We start from the raw sequence: 21,352 nt of genomic DNA, 5'->3' as shown, positions 1-21,352 counted from the left end.
CTTTCTCCCTGCGTAAACTGTGGGCTTACTGTATGCAACTGAGCAGATAGTGAGGAAGGTCATCCAATCTGCAAGAGGAGAAACATATGTATGGTATCTTTGCTAATCTACCTTCAAGAACCGTAGTCACCATTATTTGAAACCCAAGAATTGTTCAGGTGAGCAGCAAAATGTAGGGAATGCAGTGATAAGGAAACCACCCATGTGTGACACCCACCCACCCACACACACACACACACACCCCAAGTCACTAAGGAGCTTCCACACCGTCAGCAACTGTGGTTTTGTACTTGGTCGTTTTTACTTATCCAATTATTTAGGAAGTGGGAAATCTAGATTAAATGGAAATTGGGGGGATGGTGCTGGCTTTTTGCTCAGAATGATGTCAAATGGAGATTGCAAAAAACTCTACTAATACACATGACTAACAGAAAATTGACAGTAAACTCCTGTGTGGAGCAGTCCTTTGTTTGAATATTTCCCAAGTGATCTCTGGATTGTACTGCTTATTCTTAGTATTTTTTTAGTTTGAGTACAGTGGTACCTCGGGTTAAGTATTTAATTCATTCCAGAGGTCCATTCTTAACCTGAAACTGTTCTTAACCTGAAGCACCACTTTAGCTAATGGGGCCTCCTGCTGCCACCGCGCCGCCGGAGCACAATTTCTGTTCTCATCCTGAAGCAAAGTTCTTAACCTGAAGCACTATTTCTGGGTTAGCGGAGTCGGTAACCTGAAGCGTATGTAACCTGAAGCGTATGTAACCCGAGGTACCACTGTACTGTATTTGATTTTTAAAAATAATAGTTTTATTTGCTGGCTAAAAGGTTTTGGGGGTTTATTTTGTTTTATTTTATTTATTCAATGTGTATACCACCCTTCTTCTGAAGACTTCATGGGGGTTCACAGCATAAAAATACAGAACAATACCACAAAATACATAACAAAACAAGAACAAAACCCAAACAAACCAATAACCCTGATTCCACGAAAGGACGTAGACTGTTAATTAGCCAAAGTCCTCGTTGATAAAGAATGTTTTTGCCTGGCCCCTAAAAATGTATAATGAAGGCACCAGATGACATTCCACAAACAGGGAACCACTACAGAAAAGGCCCATTCTCATGTTGCCACCCTCCTGGTCTCTCGTGGAGGAGGCACACGAAGAAGGGCCTCAGAGGATGGTTGCAGGATCTGAGTCGGTTCATACTGAGATAGACGGTCCTTGAGGTACTGTGGTCCTGAGACATTTAACCATTTAAAACATCAACTCAGTTGACATTGCTCTTATAATTGGATATACAGTAGTACCTCGGGTTACATACGCTTCAGGTTACATATGCTTCAGGTTACAGACTCCACTAACCCAGAAATAGTGCTTCAATAGAGGCCCCATTAGCTAAAGTGGTGCTTCAGGTTAAGAACAGTTTCAGGTTAAGAACGCACCTCTGGAACGAATGAAGTACTTAACCCGAGGTACCACTGTGTGGGCTATTTGTCCTGACAAGAGGTTCAGCAGAGGCAACAAATTAAACATTTACTTGATCCTTAGAATCTGTGATCCTGTGGGCTGCCCCAGTGTTTTATTCTGCAACATCTGCTTTCATACATTAGGCACACAAAGCGTATAGCGAGTTCAGGGCGCCTTGATTCCATGCAGGAAGGATGAATTCAAGGTCTCATCCAGCTGCTGCTGGTCTTGCCTTTTGGTTCTGTTTGTGGCGTTGGGCTGGAAGTGGGAAGCTGTTGGTGGTGCTACAGGATGGCAGTCACTGGCTGAGTACAGAAGTGGTAGTAGAGACGCTTATGCAACAGGCTAGCCTGCAGACTCCTTATCACCCAATCCAGGTTGGTTTGCAGAACCGACCTTTGACCAAGATTTAAACATTCCACACTGCCTTAATAAATGTGTCACAGAAAATAAATATTTGCAGAAGAAGATAGGGCTAAAGGCTCACAAGAGGCTTTGTTTCCTGTGCTGTTCGCCATGGTTTTTTTACATTCATTTCATTTTGGGTTAGAATTATGCCACAATGCAACCAGCAAGAAGATTTCTATGCGTCAAGGCATCTGTGTTTTGCTTACTCTCTTTTTCTGGAGCCTTACGGATGGAGGAAAGGTGTTGGTAATACCCCATGATGGCAGTCACTGGCTCAGTATCCATCCAGTTTTGGAACATCTTCAGCAGAGAGGACACCAAGTAGTTGTCGTTGCTCCTGAGACGAACTTATGGATAAAGTCATCTGTACATTATACATTGAAAACATTTGCTGTGCCTTACTCAAAGGAATACTTGAAAGCAGAATTCCAAAAGCTTGGTCACAGGATTTTTGCACGTCAGCCTTTCCTGGAAAGAATGACTGGGACATTTTCAAGAATAAGAAATATTACAATGCTTCTATATAATAATTGCAAGCAGCTTTTATACAACAAAGAGCTGATTTCTTACCTTAAAGAAACCAAATTCAACGTTGTAGTTATGGATCCAGTGTTTCCATGTGGGCAGATCTTGGCTGAGTATTTATCCCTTCCTTCTGTTTACTACTTGCGGGGAATTCCATGTGGTTTAGACTTTGTGGCAACACAGTGTCCAAACCCACATTCTTATGTCCCAAAATTTTTCTCGGGCAATACAGATCACATGAACTTTAAACAGAGAGTGAAGAATTTTTTAATCGGCTCGCTGGAATTCATGATATGCTATTTTCTTTATTCACCCTATGGAACACTGAACAAGGAATTCCTGCTCCAAGATATGACAGTAACAGACCTTTATAGTCAAGCATCAATTTGGCTTCTGCGCTATGACTTTGTTTTTGAATATCCCAGGCCTATCATGCCCAACATGGTCTTCATTGGGGGTATAAACTGTGCAAAGGAAAATCCACTAACTCAGGTTGGAATCCACCTCTCCACTCACCCTTACTGAGACAGTTCAAAAGTTTAAAAATGGAGGCTGAGAAAGGGATTAGGACTGAGATATTTCAGTAGATTGGAAAAGTTAATAGCATGGTGCCATCTCCCTTTTGACATAATATCAGAATGTCTGCAGCCATACTACCCTGAACACGCCTGATCTTGTCTGGTCTCGGAAGCTAAGCAGGGTCAGACCTGGTTAGTACTTGGAAGGGAGACTTAATATTGGAATCAAGAGGCACAATGCAATTACCAAGCAGCAGATTGAAAACAATATGCACAGAGGCCCTGGGCTTATAAATCCTAATGCCTAATACCTTAGCTGAGCTTAGCGAACCGCCTTATTATATCATATTTATGTCACCCTGCTAACTTGCTTTGCTGATGTGGAAAACTTTATTGTGTATGATTATTATTTATTATTTTTATTGGTTGCTGTACTTATTGCATTTGTGTTTTCTGTTGTAACCTGCTCTGTGATGACTTCTGGGATGAAGAGCAATTTAGAAATATCTTAAATGAATGAACTCATATGATATGTTGTAACAGAGATTCATGAAATTCAGTATCCTGACCAATGTCTAAGACTGAATGTGAGGGCAGGTAGACCATTAGGCTGGTCTAGGACAATTCTTCTCAGGGGCAAAAGAAAAATATAAACCAGGGCAGGGAAGAGAGGAGGAGGAGGAGGAGGAGGAAGAGGAGAGGCTGCCACTATTACAGTAGTGGCAAAACAACAACAGCAAAAGTAAGTGGAGGGGAGAGGAAGAGTCCCTGTTGGGGAGGGCAGAGGAGAGATGGGGGCAACAGGAGGGCCTACACAGAAGGATTTGTTCTGGATCCGACACTGCCCCCCCCAACAGATCTGGTCCTAGAAATGGTCTAATGTTTACACACACACACACACACACACACACACACACACACTTACCCAGCAAAGGTTACTTCTTATTTTAGCTTTTTGGGAGAGATGAAAATCTTCCCACGTGACGCAGAATTCTGACCAAAAGTTTCTTTGTTTGTTTTGCCTAGGAATTTGAAGCCATGGTAAACAGTTCTGGCGAACATGGCATTGTGGTGTTTTCCTTGGGTTCAATGGTTTCTGAAATTCCAATGAAAAAAGCTATGGAAATTGCTGAAGCGTTTGGAACAATACCTCAGACGGTAAGAAGGAAAAATGGTATTCACGTAGGGTGTTAAATATTTTGGTTCATTTTGCATGTGTTGCTGTCTGCTTTAAAAGTGGCTCCGAAGCTGAAGTTGACACACAACCCTTTGCCTCAGTCCAACAAGCGATCTTGCAGCTTGACACAGCATGAACTGGGAAGCTGTTCACATACAGCTCTTTAGAAATATTGCCATGGTAATTTAGATGCCAGCTGCTGGATCAGACCCTGTTCAAAAGCTCCAGCTGATATTGCTGCAATAAGACAACAGGGGAACAAGATGTGAATAGTTCCCTGACAGTTGTCACGTTTGGCTGCATTCCAGATAAAGCTGCCAGAGTTGAGCCCTCGGCGGGTTCCCCTAATTGTACAGCAACCGCAAGTGGAACAATGCAGAAAACCCTGCTGATCTTCATAACCAACATTCTGCAACTAAATTTCAGATCATAGGGACTAGGTCTTCTTTCTTTAAGTTGGGGAGGGTGGGCTAAAAGATTATCCACGCACACCACCTCAAATCCAGAGGCTAGAGACATCTATTGGAAAAAGTTTTAGTGATGATAGATTGTAGTATAGCCATGTCAGCTAATCAATTACCAGGCCAGAAACTGGTGACAGTTTGCCTTCTCTGCATTTTTTTGCTACCACAACATGAGACTTCTTTCCTCATTACTCTGAGAATACAGCTCCTTCGCTGCTAAGAAGTGAAAGGAGTCAATAATAAATTCATTTCCCAAACTTGCCTCACCCTTCTTGGGAGTAAGAAATAGCTGCTTTAGCGGCTCCATCCTGTTGCCCTTTGTCAGACTTCCTAAACCTGGTGCCTTCCAGATGCCTTTGACTACAGCTCCCATCTGCCCCACCCAGCCTGGCCAGTGGTCAGGGAAGATGGGAGCTGTAGTTCAGAACAACTGGAGGGCATCACGGTGGTGCGGAAGAAACCATGTTGCCGTGGTAATATAAAAATAGGCTCCCTCAGTGCCTGGATTATTATTTATTTTTTAAATAATTTTTTGTTAAGTTTCAAAAGAAAAGGAAAGAAATGGTTTACAAAATTCTACAAAATACAGTGGTACCAAACAGGATCTGATGAAAATATACAAATTCTTTATAAAATCAAATATCACTGTTGGACAAAAACAGCCATAAAATAAAACCAAAATAAGTAAACTACAGGTAAGTGAATGTGTGGGAGGTAGTGACTGGAGCTATTTATAGCACAGACATAATGGTGAAACAAGAGAAAGTGACAAAACGTAGACCCTGTTATACCAAGGGAAAGTGATTAAAGTATTCAAACGCCCTGAGTCACTGAGCCATATTCATTTGTAGGCTGAGGGTGTCCTTGGCCATCTTTCTCTTTGCTTACAACTGAAATGAAGTCAAACTAAACAAATACAAAATCTTCCTTCTTTCTTTGGCCCCTAAGGACTCTCAGCTTGTTAGTTAGTTTTTCTAGCAGGGCCATATCACACAGAAAGATTTCCCCCCAAAACTGTGATGGTCATTCTAGCAGCAATAAGCATCTGTACTATCAGCACTTTGTGCAAATGGTGCAAATCTTTATTACCCTCAAATATAAGGGGGGGGAGGGCTAATTGAGATGTTAGGATAATGTGGCGGCTTAAGATCTTATCCATTTCTCTGAATGCTGTTGCTGAAAATTCTTGCACTCTAACACAACCCCGCCATAGGTGGCTGTATGACCCAATTTCTGAACATCCCCTCCAGCACCTTGGGTAAGCTGATGAATTTATATACAAGAGTCTTTTAGTACATTCAGCTGATATATTATGAAAAGGAGCATTTTCCACATGGTAAACCAAGTATATTCAGTTATGTCACATTCTAAATCTGTCTTCCAGGACATTCTTAAACCTGTTTGGTGTCCGGGATCATATTTGAGGAAAGCTTTTAAATATTTGAAAGTATTCCCTTTGAATATTGTGAAGAAATAATTCTTATTTTTCAATGTCTGGATAATCATGATACCAATTCCATATTACTCATTGGTTTTTTAACCTGAGCTTGGCATGGCAGCTAAGCCAAGGTTTGGCATAGAATGTCATCTGAACTGAGAATTGTAGCTAAGGTCTCTGTTCCTTAACTACATTCTGTAACCAAGGTTTGACCACATAGTTTCCTGGTTTGACCACATAGTTTCCTGGTTTGGATGAAATAAGGTACCATGGTTAATCTTGGCTTCATTTCTTGGGCTAAGGAGGGAGTAGCAAAGGGGTTGCAAGCAGGGGCAAAAGGCTTGTTCGTATCTCAGCCTGTGAAGCTGAGATATGATCATCCAAACACAGCCACTGGGTGTTAAGTAGACCTGAATTCTCCATCAGTAAATTGGGAATAGAACTGCTCTAAGGATAGGTGATATATGTTATTCAGTTTTGGATAAAGAATAGGACTGTAATCTTTAAAAAAATGTGTTAATTTTAATCCATTCTTTTTAAAATATTTATTATTTATTTAATTGAAATCATATTATTCAATAACATGTTTAAAAAGAAATAAATAGGATATAATACAATTGCATAAAAATAAAAATTAAACACACACAAAATAAAAGGATACAAATATGCATTCACAACCCCTGGGGAAAATAATAACTATTGATATTTCATTCTTCAGCTAAACTTATGTATGGGTAAAAACTAGAAGTGCATTTTCATTATTTTATATACAGGCAGTACCTTATTTATTTGTTGTTAACCGATATCCCACCTTTCCAACTAATGGGGCTCTTTGAAGAGGCATTGCACCTTACATAAGAGATATGAGAGAATGCTTGTTCAAGTGCAATTTGAAGTTTTTGTAAGTGTTTGAAGTGTAAAGATACATTTTCTAATCTATGTATTTCCTTCCTCGTGAAGGTGCTATGGAGATATACAGGAGAAACACCCCCAAATCTTGCAAAGAACACAAAGCTTGTGAAGTGGCTACCACAAAATGATCTGCTTGGTATGTCTGGGACAGGAATTACATTGTTGTCTATAACCAGCCCTTAATGCTGCTTCAATGCCATTAGCCTCTTAAGAATACCATGAGAAGAGTGTATCTAAATACTGTTTAGTACTGTAAAGTAATGTGATGGATGGACATGCTCCCACATTGCTCTTGGTCATGTACACTCAGAGCAAAGCCCTGTAGCTTCAAAAGCTGGGCTAGGAAAAGAAAAGCCTGCCTGGCGCTTTATGCTCATAGTGTGCATAAAAAAAACCAAGGAAATGGTTGAAAGGACAGTGGGCACAGATGCCAAAATGTGAGCCATGAAATAGGGGTGAGGGGAAAATTTCATTCAGTTCGCATTTAAAGGCAAGCTTACTTCATTCGCACTATCCAAAACAATCTGTGAACTGAATCACAGCCGTTTTTCAAAATTCACACGGCTCTGTATTCTGCAATGCAGGTAATGTACAAAATGTATATACTATGGTGAGGCATGCATAAAAATGCTGAAGGTAGCGAAAATAACCTACAGGAATCCATTATATTAGGAGAAATTCACACTAAAACTGGCGAGTTTTCATGATGACTAATAATAATTGCAAACTGGCATAGAAGTATGGAGAACTGAACATAAGACTGGTAAGATGAGAAACTGGGAGAAACCAAAACTGACTGATTTGCTCATCCTTACCCTTAACCACTTGCTGGAGTGAAAATTGCATTCAGTTCTGTGGAAAACAATGACTGACCAAAGTACCATTGGCTTTAATGGAATTTAGCACCAAACTAGACAGGATAAAGGAGGCAGCTGATATCCTGCTTTCTGCAGGTGCACGCTTGGTCCCAAGAGGACAGGACTCCCTGCCCATCACTTGATGTTCAGTGTCCCACATCTGACATTACATGTGGTGTCAAATATGGGGCAGGTGGGTGTGGTTTGAAGAAAACAGCCTCACGGGCCAAATCTGGTGGGTCAAATCTGGCTCTCAGGCCAAAGGGTCTCCACCCTTTGTATTGAATTGAGGGATCAGGGATGGAGAACCCAAGCCTCTTTATCTGGTCTTCAGGACTCAACACCGGCCATGCCCCCCAGGCCACATCCTTCACTGGCCCTACTCTGCACCCTACCTGCCTTGGCTGTGCCCTTGAACTGTGATAGCACCTCCTCCTTGCCTGGGTGGAGAGTGGCAGGACCCACCATGGTCTGGAGTCCTAGAAGGCTGTCCATGAAGGAAGGTGACCCTTTGGCTGACAGAGGGTCCCCACCCCTGGCCTAGATGGCCTAGAAGGGGCCACTTCTCTCCTCCCACAGTTCTGTACCATCCTTCTGAAAGACATTTTGCTAGACTGTACATAACAGTCCAAGGAGATCAGCTTAATCATATAGCTGTTTAATTTGAACTTCAATTGGCTGCTTCCATAAAAATGCAATTTTAAAACTTGGCCTAGATACGTTGTCGTTAGCAGAATAATAAACCTGTTGGTATTTCTCCACCTCCTGCTCTTTCCTCAACAGCTCATCCAAAAGCCAGAGCCTTTATCACTCATGCTGGCTCCCACGGGGTCTATGAGGGAATCTGCAATGCAGTGCCAATGGTGCTGATGCCGCTTTTTGGAGATCAGATGGACAATGCAAAGCGGATGGAATCTCGAGGGGCAGGAGTGACTCTGAATGTAGTGGAAATGACTTCCAAGGATTTATCTGATGCACTGAAGGCTGTTATTTATGATAAAAAGTGAGTACAAAACTCATTTTAGGGTTGGCCCAAAGTACATTTAAAATCAGAATATGCAAGGAAGTATACCATGGAAATATACCATGGAAAATTTCTTTCTTCTTTTCTTCAGTGCATTGTTGTCTTTCTCACTGGCACTTGTTGGTTATTCAGAGGAAATAAAATAATGTCTGGTGACCAGGAGTGTAGCTAGACAGGGGCGGGGGGAGCATTCTGCCCCGGGCGTGGGTTGTAGGGTGCCACGGGGGTCTATTGGGTGCCAGGGGGGCTGCTGGGGGTGGACTTCCTGGTGGGATGGGAGCTTGAGGGCAGCACGGCGGCTGCTTGGTGATTCGGGCCCTGCAAGGGGGCAGAGCTACTGCTTGTCATTGAAATCAGCGGGGGTTGCTACACGGCTGCTGGTGACAGGTGAAGAAGAAAGTCTCTTCTTAACAACCCCTCTGCTTTTACTGCTTTGATTCTTTATCGGGACTCTGGGTTTTAACCCAGTGGTTTTAAAAATGTCTTCTGTCAGACCGTGGCATTCTCAGAAGTTAATCAAAGCATTATCAAATAAAAGTTAAGTAATGGTAACGTTCCGTAAAAGAAAGCTTTCCCTACAATGAGCAGCTGCAAGAGAGTTTGGAGAATCTTCCAATGCGTAGTGCTAGCTCCCCCAAGGGGACAATAAGTGGGGGCGGGGGGGGGAGGACCAAGAAGCCGCGCCAGTGCTCCAGGTGAGCCAAGTGCCCTGGAGTATTCTCCAAAATCCTCCATGATGCGCAGGAGTTTCCAGGGGTTCCTTCACAGACAGGTTGATCTGGAAAGCATTCCATAACAGTCACAAACCACTGTCCTGCACCATATTCCATCTCTGCTCCTTGACAATGCTGTTTCTGCCAAGGGTAGCCAGCAAATCTGTCGTTTGTTATTATACCCTGTGCTGATTCATACCATCCTGCTTCCAGTTTACGCAGTCACTGTGGGGCATCTGAAGGGAATGGAAAAGGACGGCCTTGGAGGAACTGTCAGGAAGCAGCAGTGAAGGCAGGGGGCATCTCCCTCCACAATGGGAAGTGGCCCTGTTCTTGACTACCTCCCAGCTCCTGCTTCCCTCAGTGGGCCACGTTCTGTGTTTAAGAGACACTGACTGAGATCATCCCTCCTCCAACTGCCACCTGCTGGTGGTCACCAGTATCATCAGTTGCCCCACAGAAGTTCCTGGACACTGCATCATTCTCCATTTTTATCTCCAAGGACCTGTGATTAGCAGCAGCTGTCACATAGGAGACAGATCAGCTATGTGAAAGATCCACCAGAGAAAAATTAGGGTTCAGCTACTAAAAGCGCCGGAACTCTGGCCTGTATAAGCTGCATAGAGAGTATCCCAAAGTGTGTGCATCTGCACCCACAGGAACGGGGAGGGGGTTTGCATCCCATGTCCCCAGTCTCTCAGAACAGTATCAACCCAACTTGGATTTCAAATGCTTTGGAAATCTGCTTCTATGCTGCATGTTTTATTTCCCCGTAATATTTATTTCCTAAAGAGGTTCTTTTCTTTTAGGTATAAAGAGAACATCCAGCGTCTCTCAGCTCTCCACCTGGACAGGCCCATTGAACCTCTTGACCTTGCGGTGCATTGGGTGGAGTTTGTGATGAAGCACAAGGGGGCTCCCCACTTGCGGCCGGCAGCACATGACCTCAACTGGATCCAGTATCACTCTCTTGACGTCATTGCCTTCCTCCTGGCTGTTGTACTCCTTGCCCTATTTATCTCACTGAAGTGCTGCCTGTTCTGCTGCAGAAAGTGTTGCTGTAAAAGTGGAAGGATGAGCAAGAAAAGCAAATCAAAATCACACTGAAAAGGGGTGGGGCATGTAAGATGAAGAGGAACAGAAGAAATTGGGTCCTGCTCTTGGGGTTCAGAAGGCAGAGGTAGCCAACATGAAGTCCTCCAGAGGTTTTGGATTACAACTCCCATCAGACCTAGCTAGCATGGTCAGAGATGACAGGAGCTGTGGTACAAAATATCTGGCGGGCACTATGTTGTCTACCCCTCCCAATTTGCAGGAGCTCTTAAAAACACAAACATGATGATTTGCAAGGTCACTTCCATGCCTATATATGAATTCAAACTATTTTAATCAATGAACAAGCAATCTGATAGCCAAGGGACCTGTGAACTTCCATACAAATCCCACAGTTCTGTAGTCAATTGATCTGTTGGGGAATCAATTGTTTGCATAACTTATCTTGAACTGATGGGTCGAGGTCAGTGGCGCCACCAGCGTTTTTGAGGGAGGTTTATTTTAACAGGAAGAGAGAGATGGAAAACACAATGTTCAGATAGCAGAGAAAGGAAGCTGGGCTACCTTTAACAATTGAGTTACAGATAGGTAGCCGTGTTGGTCTGCCATAGTCGAAACAAAAAAAATTCCTCCCAGTAGCACCTTAAAGACCAACTAAGTTAGTTCTTGGTATGAGCTTTCGTGTGCATGCACACTTCTTCAGATACACAGTATCTGAAGAAGTGTGCATGCACACGAAAGCTCATACCAAGAACTAACTTAGTTGGTCTTTAAGTATATGAAGAAGTGTGCATGCACACGAAAGCTCATACCAAGAACTAACTTAGTTGGTCTTTAAGGTGCTACTGGGAGGAATTTTTTTTGTTTTAACAATTGAGTGAGAGAGTGGACTCTGACAAGTGGAGCGCATTGCACAGGGTTGATAAAAGCTGCTTATGGGAATGCCGCCTTCCATAGGAACCCCCTGCCCCCTCACCCTGGAAAGAGAAGAACGAGGTATGGCCCTATAATGCCACTAAATACAAGGAGGAGGAGGACAGGCATATGCAATATATTTAAAGTGGAACCTGCTTTGCTGGTGGACCTGAGAAGGTTGGCTATTAATGGTATACATGAGCCATTCCCGTGTTGGTTGAGTGGGCTACTGGTGTCTAAAGTCAATCCGAGTCCAAGCACTTTCCAAACATAAATGCCGTCACAGATGACCCTCTCCCTTTGAAATGGCAGCACAGCCGTGTCTGTTGGCTGCAAGTGTTAATTAGAACATTAGAACAAACTCCTGCTTCCCCTCCTACTTCAGAAATGTTGTTGTGACAGCATCTCCTGTAATATGAAGAAGACAGTGAACATCCTTTTGAGCGCCATACTAATACTGCCGGTTTGGCTGTCTACAAGGGGCCCTTTTCAGAAACATCCTGTACACAGAAGCAGAAGGCTAGTGGTCGGTTTAATCCAGCACCCTGTTTTCATGGTGGTCACTTTGGATACCTGTGGGAAACTGGCAAGCCAGGACCCAAGCCCAAGAGCCCTCTCCCCTCCTGTGGGTTCCAGCAACTGGTATTCAGAATTATTACAGCTTCCACCCATGGAGACAGAGCAGGGCCATTATGGCTAGTGGCCATTGGGAGTCTCCTCCTCCTCCATGAACATGTTTGATCCTCTTCTAAAGCCATCCAGGCTGGTGGCCACACTGCCTCTTGGGGGAGGGCATTCCATAGTTTAGCTATGAGCTGTGTGAACAAATACTTTATCTGTTCTGAATCTTCCAATATTTGGCTTCGTTAGGTGTCCATTATGTCTAGTCTTATGAGACAGAGAGAGATATTCAGAAACTTGGAACAATAATTTTGTGAGATTCTTGCATTGCAGGAGGTTAGATGAGATTACCCTTGGAGTCCCTTCCAACTCTAAGAATCTATGATGTTTAGTTGGAATCTCCTTTATTGTGTCCTGAAGGTTTGAGTCCTACTCTCTGGATCAGGAGAAAACAAGCTTGCTCCATCTTCCATGTGACAGCTCTTGATATTTGAAGATGGCTATCATATCTCCTCTCAGTCTCCTCTTTACTAAGCTGAACATACCCAGCTCCTTCAGCAGTTCCTCATAAGGCTTGGTTTCCGGACCCTTGATCATCTTGGTTGCCCTCCTCTGCACATGATCCAGCTTATCAATATCCTTCTTAAATTGTGGCACAGGCGTGGTCTGACCAAGGCAGAATAGAGACCACTCTTACTTCCCTTGATTTGAGCACTATACTTCTGTTGATGCAGCCTTGAATGGCGCTAGCTTTTTTTCCTGCTGCATCACCCTGTTGACTCATGTTAAGCTTGTGGTCCTCTAAGACCCCAAGATCCTTTTCATATATACTAGTAGCAAGCCAGGTGAAACTCTAATTAGGCCAGCAGCTGCACCTTGGCTAGGTCAGCTGGAAGAAAAATGACCAAATGCAAGTATTATTCGGATAAATCAGTCTCCTAACTGTATTTAACATACCTTCAAAGTGAGAGTTTCTCCCCCATTTGAAATCACTGTGCCATGCTAATTAATTAAACTCTGCTGATCTCTGTGACTGCTGTTCTCTGTGACTGCTGTTCTGCAAATAAATGGCAAATAATATTGTGTAGTTCTTCTTTCCTTAATTTGAAGTGTGCATTCATGTTGAATGCTTGAAATATGGTGACTGGGAGCATGTATGGACAGATCTGATATCCAGTCAGAACACAATAGAAGCACAGATTGCCAAAGGAACAGCTTCTATAATGCATGTGTATCTTTTTCAATTGTTGCAGGGAGCACAAATGCTTTTACTTCCACTAATTCATCTGTTGCAGGAAAAGAACATTTTTTTTAAGTTTACCTTTTCCTTTCTTTATTTGGTTATATACTATGCACTCCGATCCAGTATTATAGCTCCTTCCCCCAGTATAAACAGTCATTCTCCATTTCCTCAAGTTAACTACTAGTCCATTGAATAGGACAAGGTACAGTATTGATTGCCCTTCAATTGTAGGAGCTAGACCACGGGTCAGCAAGGTTTACTGGCCATGGGCCGGATCACTCCCACGGACCAAGACCGTGTGTGTGTGTGTGTGAGAGAGAGAGAGAGAGAGAGAGAGAGAGAGAGAGAGATGTGAAAAATGAAAAAGTTGCTCTGGTGGATGCATTTGTCGTTGAAGAATAATGCTACACTATGTCCAGTAGGTGGTGATAGAGGTAATTTTTTATTAAAAAATCAGCTATGCAGTTGCACACTTCTTTTCCCAGTTTTGCAAAATGTGGCTTTAAAAACAAACAGGGCTTCCTCAAAATACTTAGGTGTAGGGAAAAGCGTGAACATACCATGCACCATGCATAATGTTGGTATATGTCTCTTCTCTGCCTGTATACAAGCTGTACATGCATATCATGTGTACACACAGCAAAACCGATGTGCCTTGATCATCACAGGTGCAGAATTACACGTGGTTTGCCCACCTTTTCCTACTTTCCAAGTAGTGAAATTATTTTCATGTTTGACACGGCCCTTAGTTTTCTTTTCGGTTAAAAACAGCTTTGGTAAATTGTGTTTTTACTTTGGGAGTACTTTGAGACTGTTCCTATTTTGTGGGTGGGATTCAATCACACTGGCAAATTCAGGTTGCACAGTTCAATTGAATTTGGAGCTCTTGAGCTACAAACCACCTTCCAACAAAAAACAAAACCAAACCCCAGACTTTTGTAGCAAGGAAAGTGACATGAAAATGCACTGTAAAGTTTGAGACAATTGCTTGATGTGTTTGCAGGGAGGTTAGACAACATATCAGGATGAATGCTCAGTCAACAGACTGTCTGAAACGGACCTCAGTGAGGATTGCTGTGGATAAATATGCTAAAAATTGCGCAGCATGTCACAACTGAGCTGTCTAGGCTAGCTCCCAAACAGAGCACATCAAATCTAGTTATTTATAACTAAAAAGTATCTATGTGTACATTAGACAAACATGTAAAAACATACTTTCTGATAGGTTTGATAAGTCTGCCAAGAAATTGGATCGTTAAGCATGAGTGAAAGCAAAGTTAACCAACTCTTACATTGCTAATCAATCCACAATTGGTGCAGGTTCAGTATCCCATTTGACTTCCAGCTGAAGCAGTGAGACAATGCCTTCTGCTACCCTAGGAAAGGTCAAAGAATCTTTTCAATTTCCAGTTCACTCTACAGTGGTTCAGACTACATAGACATAGAAAACTGTTCTGGGATATCAATCGTAAGAAAGATAACGCAATGGAGTGTTATTGTTGCAAAAGCTTTCCTGGACTCATGCATCATTTATGAAGGGCACAGAGTTTTGTTATTTGTATGAGTTCCCCCATCACCCTGCCCCACTCACTTAAAATGTTTGTTTGCAATGACTGAGACAGGATCAGGGCCCTTCTCATGTTTGCTTAGAAAATAAAAGCCAAAATTCTTACCTGTGTGAGCCCTTCATAAGCCTAGCATATGACTACATTTTGTAACCAATACGCTGCAACTTCACAAGCTGCAGCAATAAATTTCCCTTTCAAGTTAAATACCGTATTTTTTGCACCATAACACTCACTTTTTTCCTCCTAAAAAGTAAGGGGAAATGTCTGTGCGTGTTATGGAGGGAATGCCTATGGGTGTCATGCCTACGGATTTTCCTCCTCTAAAAACTATGTGTGTGTTATGGTCGGGTGTGTGTTATAGAGCGAAAAATACGGTACTGTATATGTGAGCCCTGTGGAACACATTGCAACACAGTCACCTTCCACACACCACTGCTTTAATGTATTTTAAATCTTTTGTTGGAAGCTGCCCAGGGTTATTATTATTAGTCTCCATGTACCTTATATATATAGGGAACTAAGAAATATAGGGGGGGTGTATAATTACATCTTTCTATATACATTTCTATATACATAGAAATGTAAGGTGTGACCATGTTGCACTTCCCATGACTATGCAAACTGAAACATGACAAGAGCAGGCAGAGCAACTGTGCAAAGCAGGCAGCCTGGCAGCATGAGTAAGGCCCGTGGTCCGGATATGGCCCAATCGCCTTCCCAATCCAGCCCGCGGACGGTCTGGGAATCAGCGTGTTTTTACCTGAATCAGACAGTGTTGGGCTTTGGCTTGACACCGATGACCCTCAAGTCTGAGTATCAATTACTCGGTTTGGTGGGGCTCTGCAAACTTAGGGTATTTGCTGAAAAACACTGCTATTGGACTATCGGCTAATAGCTTGGAGTGAATCAGACAACCTTGGGTTTGGGGGTGATACCTATGACCTTCAGTTTCAGTTTAAATTACTCAGTTGGGGGGCCTGAAAATTGTGGAGTTTTTGCGGCAAAACTGTTGCCGAACTTTGGCCCTGGTTTGAAGTGATTTGGACGCTGTCGGGTTTTGGGGTGTTAACTACAAACCCTGGTTTGATGGATCAATTTCTGTTTTGGGGAGCTGCAAAATGGCCACAAAACTCTGGCACGGGTTCAGAGGGAATCCCAAATTTTGGCATTCATAGCATCCAGGGACTGTCAGGAATGCAGGTTCATCCACAGGTCAGGAAAAGAAGTCACAGATGGCAATCGGCTTTTGTTCACAATAGTAAACTGAGTTCATCTAGGCCATGGGTAGGCAAACTAAGGCCCGGGGCCGGATCTGGCCCAATCGCCTTCTCAATCCGGCCCGCAGACGGTCCGGGAATCAGCGTGTTTTTACATGAGTCAAATGTGTCCTTTTATTTAAAATGCATCTCTGGGTTATTTGTGGGGCATGGGAATTCGTTCATTCCCCCCCCCCAAAAAAAAACCAATCCAGCCCGCCACATGGTCTGAGGGATGCTGGACTGGCCCACGGCTGAAAAAGGTTGCTGACCCCTGGATTAGAGCAAGCTGAGGGGGGATGGGGAGAGGGGAGTTTGGGACAAACTATGTGAGGATGGGAATTGGGGATGGGATGGGAGTGGCAGATAGGCTGGGGTTGGAAGGAGTTGGGGGAGAAGAGTGTTTGTCAAGGGGGTGGAGAGTGGGTGTGGTGAGCAACGTGAGCCGGGGCTGCAGCTGCAGAGAGGGGCACTGTGACCTGCAGTGTAAAGAGCTGTGGGGCTGTTGAACAGCCAGCGGCGTAGCGTGGGTTGTCAGCACCCGGGGCAAGGCAAATAATTTGCGCCCCCTAACCCAGGGCAAGGCAAGTCATTTGCGCCCCCTAACCCGGGGCAAGGCAAGTCATTTGCGCCCCCTAACCCCTTACCTGCCACCGCTTCTTCTTGCTGCTGCCTGGGCTGGGGTATTTACGGTAAGGTAGCCATGGCGGCGGCGGCGGGTCCGTGTCAGGTGATCTGAGGCGAGTTGCCGCTGGCGCTGCCGCCCAAACGACGCCGCTTGCCCGGAGGAGGAGGGCAGAGAGGTGAGGAAAATGCAACATGGCCCAGCAGCTGCAGCAGCCGTGGCGGCGGGGCTGCCTGGCGCGGCCTCCTGACGCGCGGGGACCGCGGCGAGCGCTGAGAGCCGCTGCCTGCCGGACGCCTTCAACCCAGACGCGCGCACAGCTCGTCGGTTCCGCGAGACATGGGGCTCTGCTACAGCCTGCGCCCGAGGCTCTTCGGCGAATGCGGAGGCCGCGAGTGCGCCCCCCCCAGATGTTGCACCCGGTGCGGCCGGCCCCCCTGCACCCCCCACGCTATGCCACTGTGAACAGCCAGCTGGCCCAAGCTAGGAGGAGGGATCCAAAGGGTGGATATGCAGGACCATGAGAGCCGAGGAGCGAAGAGAGCCAGAGGATGGAGATGGGCAGGTCAGGAAGTGGGTGGCCCAGGTGAGGCAAGGAGGAGGGAAGGTGAGGAGGGAGGTGTGGACAGGTTAGTAGGCAAGGAGTCCAGCAAACTGCAGAGGTGGCAAAGTCTGGAGTGTTGGGTGTGTGAAGAAGTGTGAAATGTAAAGGGAGGGGCAAGGGGGTAAATGAGCTTGACAAGTGAAGTGACCAGGATCACAACCACTACTAAGTCCATCTTTGTATGTTGCTCTTTTCTTTTCTTTTTAAATTTGGCTTTAACTTATCTTACCTCTTTGTACTTTACTTTATTATTAAGTTGCTTTGAGGATTTTATATATATATATAAACAGTTGTTCCCATTGAAAAGATGCCCAATATGTTGCTGTTAGAGACACAGGAATTCTGTCAGCGGGCAGTGGGGAGTTGGCCACCCTACCACTAATAATAATAATAATAATAATAATAATAATAATAATAATAATAATAATTTTATTTATACCCCGCTCATCTGGTAGGTTTCCCCAGCCACTCTGAGCGGCTCCCAACAGAATATTAAAAACATGATGTTATGTGGCACATAGCCTAGGGCTGCCAACTTTTAACCCAGCTCCTATAATTCTCACTTTTAACCTGCCAATTGCTGCTGCTGGCTAATTGGTCATCCTAGAAGTATATCTACAGCATAAGAAGAGTTAATAACACCAGTCACACCACTACTTTCTTCTTACCTGAAATAGATCCTGCTTCACTTTGCCAGGGCTTTTGTTTGGTTTTGGTTTTTTGCAGAGAACATTCCAGTTTCCTTAAAGCAAACAGTTGTCACTTGATTTCTTTTCTCTCTCATCTCTGCCAAACTCTCTGGTCAACATTTTGTTTCCTGGTAACAGCTGAGACACAGATAAACATCTGACACATTACTGGCATTGCAGCAGCAGCAGCTTCTAGTTCCACAGCAACAGAAGTCCCTGATATGCGGTCTTGAGAAGAATATGAAGAAGAAAGAAGATAAATATTCCTGTCTTCCCACCCACAGATTTCATCCAAAAGTGATATAATAGCAACCTTCAACTCAGGTGCAGTTCATAGATCTTATCTGCTTGATTTGAAGTATTTGCCGGGAAGGTTTCTGCAACCTAGCAATGAATTTGCAAATGTTATACTCAACTGAAAATATAAAATTTGCAAATGTTAGACTCAACTGAAAATATGAAAATTGTGAGTGAGAAAGATACATTTGCTCCAAACATTCATTACAACTGTATTCAGCCAATATCATAGATGCACATTATATAAATTGGAGGGGGGCGAGTAAAGATAATTGGTCCAAATAAATTAATCTTGGCATTTCATTTGAAGTCTTTCCCTAAGAATTATAGCTTGCCTTTTTCACACCCGGCCTCTGTCTCAGTGACATCTGTGTTGTGCAGTGCTGGTTGGTGAGTCAGCAGAGGTATTTAAAGATCACTTTTCTCTTTTTCTAGGTCACAGTGCTCCTTCTGAGATCTAAACCAGACCTGCCACAGATGTCAGTCGGCTTCTGCATGGTAGCTTTTATCTTTGTGAAGGCATGAGGATCTCTGGTTCTCGTGTGCTGGTCAGGGCCTGTGGACTTTGTCAAAATATTGATACGCTACATCTTTCCCTAGAACACAGCGCTCGTGACGGAAGGGGTAGAAAATCAGTTAAGAGCAAGTTGGAAATAGTTATAAGTTTTGGATTTGGGAACTGGCAAAACAACCTTGGGCACCTCTGGAGATATTTTGTACTCAGATCAAAGCATATTTGATGTACACCTCTTGACTTCCATCCAGTGCCAGCATTCCTCAGGAGATAGGAACATTTCTGGCATTCTTTTGAAGCCGGCAAGGAGTATGCCATTCTTCATCTCCCCTTAGCAGAATTTACTCTTTATGGAGGTAGAAAATAGAGAGTTGCACATAGCCTTAACCTCTCATAAAGATAAAAAAATTGGCTGTTTTTCTGTGTGTGCAAAGTAGCACCTTTCTACATGTTGGTATCACCAGGGCTGGCCCCCCCAGGAGGCAGACTGAAGCAGCCTCCTGGAGTGGCAGAATCCCATGGTCAGCCTGCCTGGCCTACCACCACTGAGCTGCATGCTGGTTTCTGCCAAGATCTTGTGAGCTCTGTGGAAGCCACGGCAGTGGTGCAACCACAATAAGCAAGGTTTGGGCAGGTGTGTGTGTGCCTGTGATGGTGAACCAGAATGGGCCACCCCTGGGTATCATGATGGTGAAAACCTTAGATACATTGGAGCTGCCCAATCCAGCTCCAGGTGGAAGTGAATCCGCAACCTGATTGGTCTACAAGTGAATCCCAGAATTAGCCAATCATGTGGGGCCCATTGTGTAAATAATGTATATAGAGTAGACGTTCTGGGAGAATTTCCATTCCTCCTCACCACTATGAGCTGAATAAAGAGCATGAAATCCACTCTCGACTCCGAGTATATTTCTCGCTGTGTGCGAGTCCACTGTTTGTCCACCTCTGGTAACGAGACACCACCACCACCAGTTAAATCTCCATAGAGACTGCACTCGCCCTCCAGCGGTCTCACGGTTACGGGAAGCCAGTGCCTTGTGTGTGTGTTTTCATGCGTGATTTCCCAATACCAGCGAGGGCCTTTACTCAACCTCTCTCCCCACCAACCTCTTTTTTGTGTTTGTGTGTTTGTAGATGGCCTTGTGTTGAGGTGCGTGCCCAACAACTTTGGGGGTCCGCCCCTAAAAAAGGTCAAGAACTCTGGGCAACCCTTTCCTAAAAAAATAAAGCATGAAATTAAAATGGGGGAGGAGTGTCCCCAGATTCCTTGAAAAAAATCTGGTAAGCATACAAGTCTATAGCAAAGTGTGTCTTCCAGGACACTGGAGCGCAGATTTGCATGGGCTGCTTAGGGCAGGAAAAAATGTCATTTGCAGGGAGATGGTCTTTTGTTGCCTTCTAGCTTAATGGCTCTGGGATTGAAGTGGGTGGCTGTGAAATAAGGTCCTGCAAATGACAACTTATGCTTCATGAAGGGTGGGGGAAAGAAAGGAACGCCAGGGTGGTCATGCAAAAGGTCTGGGATGGACTAGACCAAGCCTGTGGCATGCATGGTGGTTTTCCTCTCACATTTCCCTCAGTGCCAGAGACTGAGCAAGCAGAAACCTACTGACATCCACTGGTTAAGCCTGAGGTTCTGTTGCCTAGCAACCGTCTGTGGTTCATTTATTTTGCCCAGAGACTCAGCTGGTATGCAGGGACGGTCAGGACAAAATTACAGGAAATGCATAATTAACTATCAGCAAAGAGATACTGAATATGGGGTACGATTCCTAAGCCAATTAAATGCTAAAGACTGGAAGATTGTGAAGCTGCTTTCTGCTGTTGCTTGAGCAAACCTGCTTGTCTTGCAACTGATCCCTGGTTATAGCAGTTGCCTGTGAGGCAGTTCTTTGGCACACCTGGGAGCAACTGGGGAGGGAAAAAGAGCTGCTCCTCGGCTCCTCCATCCCTGCTCAGGAGGTCCCAGGAAGGAAAGCCGTCCCCCTCTACCCTCCGCTGTCCCATGGGGGTGACAAAAGAAGGTGGGAGCAGACAAGTTTCTCACAAAGGAATGAGAAGAATGACACCTCATATCTCAGGTTCTAGAAATGCTAGAAATACTCCTAAAAATAATTAAAATGAAATCTGGGGATCAGGAGATTATGGTTCATCCACAGGGACTGGGCAGCTGCTCTGCCCTGCTCCACAGGTGCCCATGGCTCCTGCTCTAGACTTCTGTCCTGGTTCCTGGTTATTTTCAAGAGTTAACATGGCAGAAACCTGTGAGGTTCCTGCTTCTAAAAGGTGAATCTTCTTCTTGGAAAGTGACTGAACATGATGCAATGTTTTGTGTGTTTATGTGCCTTGTTTATGCCCTTCCCTATTTCTCCTCTCTTTTCATTCTTTCTTAACCTTTCCCACCCTAGGCATCAAAAACTGTTTTAGCTGAGCAATTCACTTGTGCCCCTCCTTCCACTCTA

At 44.2% G+C, this 21,352-nt stretch overlaps 1 protein-coding gene and 1 long non-coding RNA gene across 10 annotated transcripts in view; both read left to right on the top strand.

Moving 5' to 3' along the window:
• Positions 1 to 13,174, top strand: part of LOC310830104 (UDP-glucuronosyltransferase 1A6-like) — a 33,561-nt gene extending 20,387 nt beyond the window's left edge. For 4 of the 9 annotated variants that reach the window (XR_014557478.1, XR_014557479.1, XR_014557480.1 and 1 more), the window contains exons 2-6: positions 3,947 to 4,078; positions 6,960 to 7,047; positions 8,552 to 8,771; positions 10,315 to 11,135; positions 11,437 to 13,174. Coding sequence is in view for 4 of the 9 variants with exons in the window: in XM_083709676.1 (XP_083565802.1) it covers positions 1,986 to 2,894; positions 3,947 to 4,078; positions 6,960 to 7,047; positions 8,552 to 8,771; positions 10,315 to 10,612 (1,647 nt within the window). In the remaining 5 variants the exon portion in view is untranslated. Of the gene's footprint in view, positions 1 to 1,651; positions 2,895 to 3,946; positions 4,079 to 6,959; positions 7,048 to 8,551; positions 8,772 to 10,314; positions 11,138 to 11,436 lie in introns of those variants that run through there. The other 5 variants (XM_083709679.1, XM_083709677.1, XM_083709678.1 and 2 more) reach the window with 3 other exon arrangements.
• Positions 13,175 to 17,271: 4,097 nt separating this feature from the next.
• LOC310839608 lies at positions 17,272 to 19,600 on the top strand. Its single transcript, XR_014561551.1, has 3 exons — positions 17,272 to 17,372; positions 18,218 to 18,403; positions 18,812 to 19,600. It is a non-coding gene; the product is annotated as an uncharacterized lncRNA (long non-coding RNA).
• The last annotated feature ends 1,752 nt before the right edge of the window (positions 19,601 to 21,352 follow it).

This window comes from Podarcis gaigeae (genome assembly GCF_964106915.1).
Source record: "Podarcis gaigeae genome assembly, chromosome: 1".
NCBI lineage: Eukaryota > Metazoa > Chordata > Lepidosauria > Squamata > Lacertidae > Podarcis > Podarcis gaigeae.
This window is presented reverse-complemented; position numbering and strand designations above follow the sequence as displayed.